Source organism: Hoplias malabaricus, chromosome 9 (genome assembly GCF_029633855.1).
Source record: "Hoplias malabaricus isolate fHopMal1 chromosome 9, fHopMal1.hap1, whole genome shotgun sequence".
Taxonomy (NCBI): domain Eukaryota; kingdom Metazoa; phylum Chordata; class Actinopteri; order Characiformes; family Erythrinidae; genus Hoplias; species Hoplias malabaricus.
In genome coordinates, this window is record NC_089808.1 from 26,151,275 (window position 1) to 26,164,188 (window position 12,914).

Genomic DNA, 12,914 nt, shown 5'->3' on the forward strand with positions numbered 1-12,914 from the left:
ATCAAAATGATGTCTTACAAACTTCATTAAACATTCAACCCTTTTACTTTAAATCTTGTCAAAAATGTTTGTGTTTTTATAGAAAAAAGACTATTGCATGTTAAAAAAAGTAATGTATAGTACCTGTAGGTCTGAAAAAAAAATGGGTAAAAAACTTCTATAAAGTATATATATGTAAATAATATATTATTGTCATTATCAAAGAAAAATAATAATTTGTGTTGTTCTTCTTTTTATACACCATTTGACAAGACCAGCTTTCTTTTACATTTTGTGACCTATTTTATTTATAGTGAACCTAAAGAAATGTTTAATTAAAATATATATTTAATATTTTGTTAAGATATTATATTGATATTATATTTCCTATAAGATATTATGTTTCCTTGGACGTTAAATGCGAAACATTTTATAAAATTAAGAATCACTTTAGGTGGAAATGTCTCCAAACTTGGGAGATGCCTTGGGAACTGCATTACGAAAGTAAACTTGAGTTACAAATGAGTTTCTGTGGTAATTCAAACAGTGAATAAAAACTTGCAGAGAAGTTAAACTTCAACCACTATCTATCAACTGTGTTTTTTTTTTTCTCAACCACACCGTTCCACCTTAAAAGACATGGAGTTTCTGAATGTAAACAACCAGAAAGAACTGTGTTTATCCCCATTTGTAGGTGTTCCCTTTTTCCCTTCATTTCTTACCTCTCCTGAAACATTTTGAAATTACCTTTTTGTAAAACTTAAAAAAAGTCATACATTTATACATAAAAAATATATTTATTTCACCTTCTACACCATAACTCAATTATCACTAATTTATAAACATGTACATTTTAAAGAAAATGTGTTTATGAAGCCTAATATGCATAATTTATTTAATATTTTATTAAATAAAACATTTTAATAAAATAAACAATCTGATTTCTAAACCACTACAGCAATTTACATAAGTCAGACTACACCATGAGAAAAACACCACCAACCACTGTCACTGTGGCAACAGCATGGGTGTGACCCTAAAGTCAGAGGTGCTGCCCAGAACTAACTAGAGAGGCCGAAACCTCTGAGAGTTCTCAAACACACCAACCCTCAAAGCTGTGAAGCTGAGTGATGTTGCTTATTTTCATATTTGTCTTGAACTGTTCTTTAAATAAAGAAAAAATAGACATTATTCTTACATAAAGATATTCCTTACTTCATTCTTTTCAGTTCTGACAGAAAACCTGTCGGCTGTTACCTTATAACACTAAATGCAATATTATAGTGTAATATATAAGATATGATGTCTACTGTGCACGGAAGCTTTGTGTGTTGTATTTTGAGGAGGTAATGTTTTATTGTTATTGTGTCAATCTACAGCAAATGATTTCAATCAGAATGTTAATAACTGAAGTATTTGTAAGTATCAGTGTTAGTATTAGTATTATCAAAATTTTTATTTTTACTGCAATTATTGATATAAATTATGCTATTGATCATTTTGATAATTTTACTGCAATATCAGCCATGAGTGTGACTGTGCAGATAAAATAATAACACAATTGTCAGTGTTAAAAATGTACAAATATTTTCTGATTAGATTCCACCATATACAAACTTGCTGAATAAAAGCCATAGACTACAGAGAAAAGCATCTAATTCTAACATAAATAAATGGGTTGCACACCCAAAAAACATTCCATTAACTTTAAAAAAGTGTCACTGTGTGAAGAAATGCTGGTTTTGTATCAGCAACAAAAGAATCTAAACCATTCAGATGTGCATTATTCATGGAACTCATTTTAATGCTCTTCTCAGTAGCATACAAAACAGGAAAGTGAACAAATGGTCGGGTAAACGATAATGTTTGTTATGTGCTTAAATCTAAGGCCAATCAGGGTTGAGCAGATCCTGATTTTAAAGTGATTTGAATGAATTGTGTATGGACACCTGTGATTCAAATGAACAGCAGGTCTAGTGCTACCATCACCTCTCTCGCCCTGTCTCTTGTCTTTTGTTTGCTTAATCATACCCTTTGATCATAACCAACTGGGGCCTCACCCCAACTGTCAATCATCCAGAGCCCCTCCCCCAACCACCAGCATGGAACAGAACGGTGGGTAGACGGCAGCCACTAAGTGGCCTAATTAACTCTCTCACACACTCTGGCCCCATGTGCAGCTTCCCATGGAGGGAAAGACAGAGACATGCAGAGTGAGAGTAGGAAGGAAGAAGCATATTAATTATGTACTCTTAATTAAAAGACAGCAGCTAAATTGTGTATTTATGATTCACTACTGATAAATTGATTTGCATTTTGGGTGTTGTATCACATGGTAGAAAAACATGTGTACACACATTCACTATTCATGTGGACTAGAGTAAACACTTCAAAAAGCATTGGGTTGCTTACTCTTCTGGCTCCTTAGGGGAGAAAAAAGAGGGAGAACCTACAAGAGCCTGTAAATATACAGCCAAACAAACACAGCACTCACCTCTGTCTTTCCTTTAGCCACGCAAGATTTCCTCTTATCTTCTGGAACGCTCCATTCAATCTAGACAGAGAGAGAAAGTGAAATAGAGAGAGAGACAGAGTGTGAGAGACAGAATGGAGAGTTGTTACCTTGAACTGAGATTCAGAGGTCTGGCAAAGTAGTCCTCAGTTAAAAAAGGAGACAGTGCTCTACATGAATATGCAAATGCTCATTTGACCTAATAAATACATCAGGGATAATTACACACTAGCATGTGCTAACGACCCTTATCACATGTTATTTATTCATTTATTCACCAAGTAGATATGCCTAAGGGGTTGGCCCTAAATGCATAATTTAAGAAGTTTAGAATACTTGACCCAAACACATTTATACATAATATCAATGCAAAATATGCATCAGTATTATAGTAACCCTTGACCTGACTATGCCTTCATTGGCTGCAAGCACCAGGTTCCCTCCTATGTATACACTACATATAATGATTGCCAGTGTGTGAAAAAAATATCATTAGTGATACAGTATGGTTAAATGTTAAATGATGCTTTCTAGAGAGTCCTGCAGAGTCTGAATTTGAAGTGGTAGTGAACTAAATATCTGAAGGGTTTAAAATCTCCAAATGCTGACTCATATAGATACATTATCTGAAATGTTACAGAACACACTAACGCTGAGAACACTAAGCCATTGCTTTGCAATAGTTTTGAAATATGATTTTGACGCAAATCCTGATTTTGAACTTTAAACTTTAATAAATGTTTTTCATTTCTTCATTGGTGGTTTTGGACAGTACATAAGACGGCAGTGTTTATGCTGTAGACATAATCTGGCAGATTACTTTAGCCCTAGACTAAACTTTAAGGCTACTCCACCCACAGACCCTCTTAGCTTTGAGTGTATATTTGAAAAGACAGATCTTACCTGCAGGCTAATGTGCTAGAAAATACAATGAAGCTGCTCTGACCTCACTATAGTGGCATTGTTAAATCTGCGATATAATACTTAATAAAATGTGATATTTCAGAGAGTCACTCTGCTACCAGGCAAGTGGCTCACTGCAAACTGAGTAATATAGTGTGTTTTTACCTTTTTCTAATACATTAAGAAATGGATTTAAAGGCAATATGTATGCACACAGATGAGATACACAGTAGGCTGTTGCTAGCATTGCTGAGCTTAATGGGGGAAATCAGAGTGGATAGAGATAGGGGTAATTTTGTTAGAGAAATGGAGCAGGCAGAAGAGATGAGGTCATTGAGTTGAGCAAGCACAGATTTCTAATGAAAACCCATTTGCCCTCTTCAGATTAATAATCTCTCACAGTATTCTTACGCTGGCGACTATCACGCTGGAGCTCAGCCTATAATGGTAATGCCACAGATAAAAGCCTTACTGAGTTGAATCCATTTTCCTTATCATGGTTCTCTTTTTTCAAATATTTTAAATTGAAAAAGTTGAACTACCTTACACTGAAAAAAAAACGTTTTTGCTACACGGAAAATGAGCTGTCCCAGTTTAATATCATATTTGCATTTCACCTGATAAGTCATTTTTCACTTTCAGTATGAGCCCCACCCTCACATTTATATCATCCAATAGGCAGAAAGGAAACTTACTTTGTCCTTAAATGATAGGCTGGAGGTATCCACGGCAACAATCGCATCTCTTGCTCCCAAGTAGAGCATCCCAGACGACCGATCCAACAGGAAAGTGGTGAAGTTAGCCACACCCTGGAAGGCCTTTCCACTCAGCATGGAGCTGACTGCTGAGAGAGAGAGAGAGAGAGAGAGAGAGAGTTAGAGAAATGATTTTAAAATGAATGAATGGAAAAAAAATATTCAGATGCTTTCAACTATGGCATGACATAATCATTAAAAATGTATAAATATTTGCATTATTAATAAAATTATAAAAATACTTAATACATAGATAAGATAAGCACATGCCGACATAAACAGCAAATGCAACAGAAACTCAGTAGATATTTAACAAGTGAATATCTGTAATTCATCAGCAGAGTGTCAATAGAAGTGTTGATATTGTGAATACATTAGTAGAAGTGTTGATATTGTGAATAATTAATGGTGTTTAAATGGAAGAAGCACTGTAGCGCAGAAGCCCAAGGACAGCATAAAGGAACAGCTCCACTGAACTGTTCACTTCCATTTTAAAGCACAGAACATTCCAATCAATTTGGAGATAAAGAAAACAGTGACCCAAATAAAAAACACTTCTCCTTTGAAGTGAGAACATCTCCAGATGTATGTAAACACATACACACAGATACAGAGAGCTAGTCTCCAAGGAAATTATTCATGTCATTCTAGACCAGAACCTCAGTCCTCTGCCTCTAAAAAAAAGCACTTCCACAGCACACTTATCAGACAGAGAGAGAGAGAGAGCAGGAGATGAGATCACACTCATATATTAGACGGGCGAGCTGGAGGGAGACACATAGAAGACAAAAAGGACACTTGACTATGAAGTGTTATTATGTATGCGTGTCTTTGGCGATAAGTGAACAGAAGGATTCCATTTAAACCCACTGCAACCGAAGCTACCACAGTTTATAAGCCTGTTTCAGTTTCATAAAGTGTTAAACAGCATTTTAAAGATTCACACATGAAAGAATAGAACCACACAAAGGAGCTGGGTTTTATTTAAGATTAACTATACCAAAAATAAATGTTGACTACTGGTGTAATGGTAGTACTTTAACAGGTATAAAATCTAATTAAAACATTTAAGCAAAAAATCAGCTGGCATTTGTTATAAGTGAAGGAATGATTAAAAAGGCAAAAACCTTATTGTGCGGTTCATGGACATCTTCACAACATATGCCTTTTGATATTCATTAGTCTGAGCAAAGTGGAATCCTCCAGCAAAACAACAGTGTACAATATTTTTGTCAAATGTAATAAAGAAAAATACTTAAAAATACAATACTTACATAATTTGTGATGATATAAATTAGCATTAAAAATGATTATTTTTCTGAGGTTTGCTAAGTTTGAAAAGCTAAATGCAGTGTTTCATACACTGACAAAACAGACAGTAGATCAGTGCACTTTACTGTAAATGCAACATCCACTAAAAGCTCAGATTACGACCAGGAATATAACTGTTTTAAAAATTCTGATATTGTCATATTCTTTAAATCCTTTGTACAATCGCTTTACAATTGGAGTGCAAAGAGTCAGTAGGCTGTATTCTTTCCAAAGAGCAGTGAAGCTCACGATGCGTAGAAAATATTTATCACTATAGATTATTGACTAATAATAATAGCTATGCCTGTTGGATACAGATTTGTATATCAAGTAAAGAAACATTCAAGCTATAATTTAAGGCTTGAATTTGAATGAGATAATACTGTTTATTGCTGTAATTTTGCAGACAATAATTAGTCCAAATAGATTGTTCTAGCTTATTATGTCTGTTTAATGTGTCTTCTCCACACCTCATTCGATCTGTCCTTTACATTTCTGCATTCACACTACACTTCCCAGCACACAGCAACTTAACAAAGTGCACTTGTTCCGAACACAGTCCCACACCCCCTGCATTCCCTGGAGCAAAAGGCTGCATTGTGTGTCTGTGTGTGTATGTGTGTGTGTGTGTGTGCGTGTCACTGACTGCAGCCTGAAGAAGGGCCAGCTGTGTAGCACATTTCTACTGGACCCACGTGCATTTTCCCAACAGTCTATCAGCTCTCAAGGTCTGCTATTGTACCACAGTACAACTTTCATCAACACAACAAGTACACAAATAGATACATTTATGTACAAGCAAACACACATACATTATTACACAACAGTCATTAAGTAAATAAAGATGATTATAAAAGCTTTCTGTTGACATCCCTAGTCTGCCGAGTTGGTTCTGTCATAATGCTCACTTAATACCCCACTGTCACGTAAGCACACACTCAATAATCTTGTCAATATTTGCAGTCAGTTAAATGTGTACTGGGCTCATAAAGGGCTCATATCTTACTTATTTCTTTCTTTTAATTTTCCCTGAGCTCTATGTGATTTTACATAACAAAACCAGCTCTTATTCATTTTATTCTCTTTCCTTACAATTAGAATATTTCAATTTTGGTTACTATGCCTTTAAGACTGATGTGTAAATCAGGCATTCCCAACATTTTAACTACACCGACTGAACAGTTTTCACAGACCAGAAAGGGGCTTGGTATGTGGGGGATGCTGCAGTGTTGCGCAAGCTGGTGTTTTGCTGTTGTGAAGGAATATTTTGCCTCTAAATGGCAAAGTAATGAGAAGGTTTGATAGCCTTATTCACTAGATTCTCCGTGCATATTACACAGTGCATTTGCATCCCCACTTTTAACGAATTGCTGCTTTATGCAGATATCACATATTAGCCTGAAATATGCATTTGCATCTTGGTATTATTTTTGCTCTTGTCTTTTTTCTGAGTTTGCAGCACTTCTTAAATATTTGTTAGTGTTTATATTTTTTAATATTATTTTTTATTTCTCAACTTACAATGCCTTTCAACTGAACACAGTCAACATCATGTGAGATGTGCATACATGAGATATACCGTAGTAATAAAGCAATACTATAACAATAATATCATAAATAGTTCTAGACATGTTGCTTACTGAAGCATTGCTTTGGTATTAAACGTTTTAAACCCAGTCTAAGGCCCAGGTTTTGGAGCCCTCTAAAACATCACTTCTCATAGGTTGCCCTACTTGTGCCTTGCTCAAAATATTCTCTGCCAAAACATTCCTAGTCACTTATAAATCCCTCAGAAGTGTTAATTTTCTCTAAGCTCAAAACAAATTATATTATTATTATTATTATCTGTAACTGCCCATACAGTTGAGGGTCGTGGCGGGTCCGGAGCCCACCCGGAATCACTGGGCGCAAAGCGGGAACACACATTTGGGTTGAGTGCCAGTCCTTCACAGGGCAACACATAAACTATATACAGTATGTAAATGCATTTTTTGACCTCTCAAAACAATAGGAAGTTTAGCTCCACTTCATAGACCATATGGACTGAGGACTGGGGGACATTATGCAAAGTCAACTATGTTTATATACTGAATCAAAGCCTTATACTAGATAAGTGAATACCTGGCCCTTTAATTCAAGCCAAGTCAAATGTATTTATAAAACACACTCAAAACACACAAATCAGCCAAAATCAGAAACAAATTTTCAAACAATGTTTGAAAAAAAAAAAAAAAATATATATATATATATATATACAGACACAAAGCAAAAAAAAAAAAGTATTTGTAACACTGTTCAAATTCACATTCAGAAGTTCAAATTGATTTTAAGAATCACACCAAGATTCACAGTATGAGTAGCTGCCAAAACTGAAACCAAGCTAAATTCTGTGGTTCAGGTGCATGAACAAAGGCATGCAGTTGTCACTTTAGAGAGCGATTTCACTGCACAATTATGAAAACTTTGCAATATTCATCAACACAAATGGCAATAATTCACCAAGGAGTCTGAATGTCACCGGTTTTCAGCAGAATCTATCTGGGCACAGACACCATTAGGATAGCTGGTAATCTTAAGCCGTATCGAAAGAGAGAGAAAGAGAAATATTCCAGGGACAGAATCAAAGCAACAGTTCCTTTCAAGTGGGCAACAAAAACTGTTTCAGATATCCATCCCAGCCATGCAAATGCAATGAGATGATGAAAGATCTTTTCATTTCTACTTTCGATTCCAGATTCTGTCATTTCTCCCTCCATCTGTCCCCCATAGGCTTGCCAAAAAGACCCCCACACTCCTGCATCTAGTCCCTAGACTGTCATGGTGGATGAGTGACAGAGAGAGAAGGAAAGAGAGAGATGGACAGGCAGAAACACTTGGCCTTGGGGAAGGTCTTGAAAAATATCCTTGTGTTACACTACTTTCTGTCCCTCCAGGAATCTGTTCCCCTGCTGTGTGTGCCGATGTGGTGTTAAATTCTTAGAGCTACACCATCTGCCCATATTCCACACAACCAAACACTACCCTCCCTTCTCCACTGCCCCTCCAACCTGCCTGTCAGTGCTCATTCATACAGTATAAAACAAATGTGCAAGCTTTAGGCTACGTAGCAGAAATATTATTATTATTTACTCATATAATTTTGGAAAACCAGCTCGATGTCAGCAGAATTGTACATTTTACATATGCCTTAATACTGCCAGACATGAACTAGAAACTGCTCTAACAAACAAATACTATTAACATCCCATAGTTCTACCGCAAATAATTCTTGTATATGAAGTCCTTAATCATATCATTATGGTAGATAATTGCTTAAAAATAATAGCATTTTATTTTATTGCATTCAAAATGGTACATTTATCCATAATGTTAATCTAAGTAGAATTGTACATTCATTCATTATCTGTAACCGCTTGTCCAGTTCAGGGTCGCGGTCTAGAATTGTACAGATATGTAATATATACCTGTACTTAAATATGGATGATTACATCCCTACAAATAATAATGGAGAGTGAATTGAATGTTTAGTCAAACAACCACTTCAGAAGGTTGACCCTATTAACAAAACAGAGAGGTTCAGCAGGTGTTATTTTGCAACAAAAAGGCCTCAAATCCCATACATGGTTTAAGTAGATTCAGTTTGGTGCACAGAGCTGTGGTGGCAGTGGCACAGAGAGATGGCCCTGGTCTGTTAAGCCCAAAAGTTGGCCAGCCATGGAGGAATGGCCAGCCAAAGCCTGCCCCACTCTCCTCATAAATCATTCATTCAGTCTCACTCCATTAATCATGAATGAAAAACAAGTGAGTGAGAGAGAGAGAGAGAGAGAGAGAGAGAGAGAGAGATATGAGGAACTGAAGCACGCTCTGAGTAATGTCAGTCAACAGCACTGAGTTTCTTTTTCTATTTTTAATCTATTTCACTCACTCTTATCACACACCCACTTCATATAACCTATACTCATGAATTGCTTATTCTCTCTCCATGTCTTGTCTGTCTCTCATGCAGATTTCATCTGTTTCTTTCTCTCCCTCTTTGCAAAATGCATCCCACCCCCAACCCCTGCTGCTCTGTAAAGACACACAGCAAGTTGGCTGTGCTTTATAAATGCTGTCTGATTGGCTCCAGCTGCTTGAGGGAATGATATTGGCATTAGCAGGAGGAGGGGTCCACTACTTCTGAATAATGCACCTCAAAGATGAACCTGTCAGTCATCGAATGTATGAGACTAGTCAGCTTCCTAGCTTCTTATTGGTTTTAATTACACAATTATCCTACTTCTCTTTGTTCATCAGTGTGACAGTATTTCAGCAGTGCCATATCATGTTTGATAAAATAAATCAGACTTGATCTCAGTCATATTGGGTTTGGTAAGATGTCAGGATCTGGTACAGTTTAAATGTGGACTACACCAGTCATGTTCACCATTAACACTAACGGTATTGTGATTTTCTTTGTAGCATTATACGATAGTAACACAACATAATATGTAAATAATAATGTTTTTGTTGGAACTATTTTCAGCAAAGTAACTAAATTCTGACGATTTACCTGATCAACTTGATTAATTAAAAAATACTAGCAGTACAAGTGCGTAGTACAAATACATTTATCATTATTATGCTACATTTTCCTGAGCATATTTTGGATATCATCAGTACACAGTTTTTTTGCAGGCCCAATAATTAGTTAATCAGTAATTAACTGATGTGTTTTAAACAAATATAATCAAAGTATTTTTCTCAATGAAAAAAATAAATGGATAATAAAATAAAGAAACTAATCCTGTGGAAACTTCATTTCCTGAAGATAAAGGGTTAAAGAATACATAAAATTAGCGGAATGTTACAATAATGGCACATGATTATAATAAAAATATACTTTTTATAAAATTCAGAAGATGTCTCCTCACCATTTGCTAGCTCTCCAGTCTGTTTTGTGCTGGAAACCGGTCTAATATGTTTATGAAACCCCAGTGTCAGTCAATTATTAAACAAATCTAAACGTCTTGATCCTGTATGCTAGGCTATCTCTCTCTCTGTCTGAAAGAATTGGCATCTGGAGGATTTCAGACAATGAATAGACCTCCAGACAATGAAAATCATGAACCAATATGAGGATATCGCTCTATTCCTTTACCATAGGTGGGTAATATTGGCTTGTTTTTTGCTGTTTTTTGGCAGGGAAGGCTAACTGCATTACTGCACGTGCTACAAAAATTAACAACTCATGTTCCAGATATTTCTGTGTTAGTTAAAACAGTGAATAAAAACTTACAGACAAGTTAAACTTCATCCACATTAATTAATTAATTCCCTCTAACATACCATTCCACCTTAAAAGATGCAGAGCTTCTGAACGTAAACAAACCAGAGAGAACTGCGTTTCCCCACAATCATAGATGATGCCTTTAAGACAGTTTTATGTAATACAGTATTAAGCATTAGTAAACGATTCAGTAAAGTCACCTTTAATCATTTAGTAATGATTACACAATCCTAAAAAATGCTAGTTCTTGTGTAGGGCAACACACACTCACACCTAGGGACACTTTTTGAGTTGCTAATCCACCTACCAACATGTGTTTTTGGACTGTGGGAGGAAACCCACACGGACATGGAAAGAACACACTAAAATCTTCACAGAGAGTCACTCGGAGCAGGACTCGAACCCACAACCTCCAGGCACTACCTGCTGCACCACTGTGCTGCCCCTATATAATAATTACTTAATGATTAATTGTGATATTACCTAATAATTTAGTATTATTAAAGAGGAACCAAGGCTTGGGTTGACTAGTATATTGTTTGATAATAAAGATTATCAAACAATATACTGTTCAACCCTACTAGTTAACACTTCTCATCAACACCACTATCTACTGTATAAAGCTATAGTACAGTAACAGCCTTTTATTATTAATGCAATTATTCCTAAACCTGAAGAAGGTGAATACACCATTGTTCATTTAGTAGCACCTGCTGCTGCCTATTGCTTACAGTGCAATTCAGCCTAGAGGTTTCACCAGATCAGAACACACACAAGCACACACACACACACACACACACACACAGAGAGATACAGACTATCTACACAGATAATTGTTTCATAGCAGGGTGATCAGTCTCTGGCTGTCAATTTAGTCAGAGCTCAGCAAAAAGGCAATGTATTTCCTTTGAGGATTTTTCAAAGGTTGATCTGATTGGAGGAGTGTTTTTTTCTCCTGCAGAGCATCAGGAAGTTAGACATGCATGCAGCAACCCTGATTTATTCCACACGATCAGTTCATGGTTACCATGGAAACGGGGATGCTGCTGACTAGGGCTGAATGAAAGAAGTAAAAGGACCAGTAGGATGCTTTTGAGGAATGAGGGATGTCTGAAATTTAAAAGAGTAGCACCATCCTACTGGAAGGAATCGAGAAGCAAAGGTGATGTCTCAGTGGAGAAGAGTAATGTTTTATTCCCCCTAATAGTTACTGAAAGGGTTTTAAAAAGGCTCATCCATATTTACTAGAAGTCTGAAAAGATCTTTGATGATCCTTGAAAAACCTAAGAATTCTATATGTTAAGCAAGGCCAAAAAAAAGCTGAAAAACTAAAAATATGTGAACATAAAAGTAACAGTGTGTGTATTTGGTCTGTCAAACATTTTAAATAATGTCTTACTTCCTCAAATTAGACAAAGCAGTAAAGTTTGTCATTGCAAGACGAGTGAAAAAAAGCTTTTTTTCCCATAATGTCTTTATTTATCTCAGTATATATATATATATATATATATATATATATATATATATATATATATATATATATATATATATATATATATATATAATCAGAATTTATACAGTTCTGCATTTGGGAACACATGACTTTAAAAAAATCCCCTCAGGGTGAATCTAATTTTCATAATGTTTTCAGTAAAGGCAACAGTGGCTGCACAATTTAATGTGACTTAAACCTCTTGGGCTCAAACCACATTGTGGCATCTTCATAATTTATCAACAAACATCACTGCTGTGTTTTTTGTTCTTTTTTTAAACTTGATGTCCTTGACTCGTTCACAGCATTACCACAGCTGTAAACAACTTTAGTTTTAACAGAAGATCCATCAGTGGAAATTCTTGCCATTTCAAAGCTGTATTCGAATGAGAAGGTTACAGTTATTAAATCATAGCTATAATGTGTGAGCATCTGAGCTCCAGGGCTGAACTGAGGATGGTATAAAATGTCAAACTGGGAAAATGAGTAAACAACATGAAAACATTATAGAGCCAGATGGGATCAAGAAGTTACATCACATTAACAGGTTATCAATGTATTAACTTTTACAACATTAGACTGTAAAATAACAATAATATCTTGCCACTCCAACTCATACCACGATTTTGGATGGTACTAGAGTTTTCCTTCACCAAAGCCCAATGCTAAGTAGCTTTAGGCCCCTTTAGCCCATGC

General features: G+C 35.8%; 1 protein-coding gene across 2 annotated transcripts in view; it reads right to left on the minus strand.

Annotated features, from left to right (window-relative positions):
- Positions 1-12,914, minus strand: part of sema4f (sema domain, immunoglobulin domain (Ig), transmembrane domain (TM) and short cytoplasmic domain, (semaphorin) 4F) — a 72,739-nt gene that overhangs the window by 13,323 nt on the left and 46,502 nt on the right. Inside the window, exons 2-3 of one of the 2 annotated variants that reach the window (XM_066680787.1) lie at positions 4,090-4,235; positions 2,474-2,533 (exon numbers count right to left, since the gene is read on the minus strand). In XM_066680787.1, the coding sequence (XP_066536884.1) occupies positions 2,474-2,533; positions 4,090-4,235 (206 nt within the window). Of the gene's footprint in view, positions 1-2,473; positions 2,534-4,089; positions 4,239-12,914 lie in introns of both variants that reach the window. The other variant, XM_066680786.1, reaches the window with a different exon arrangement.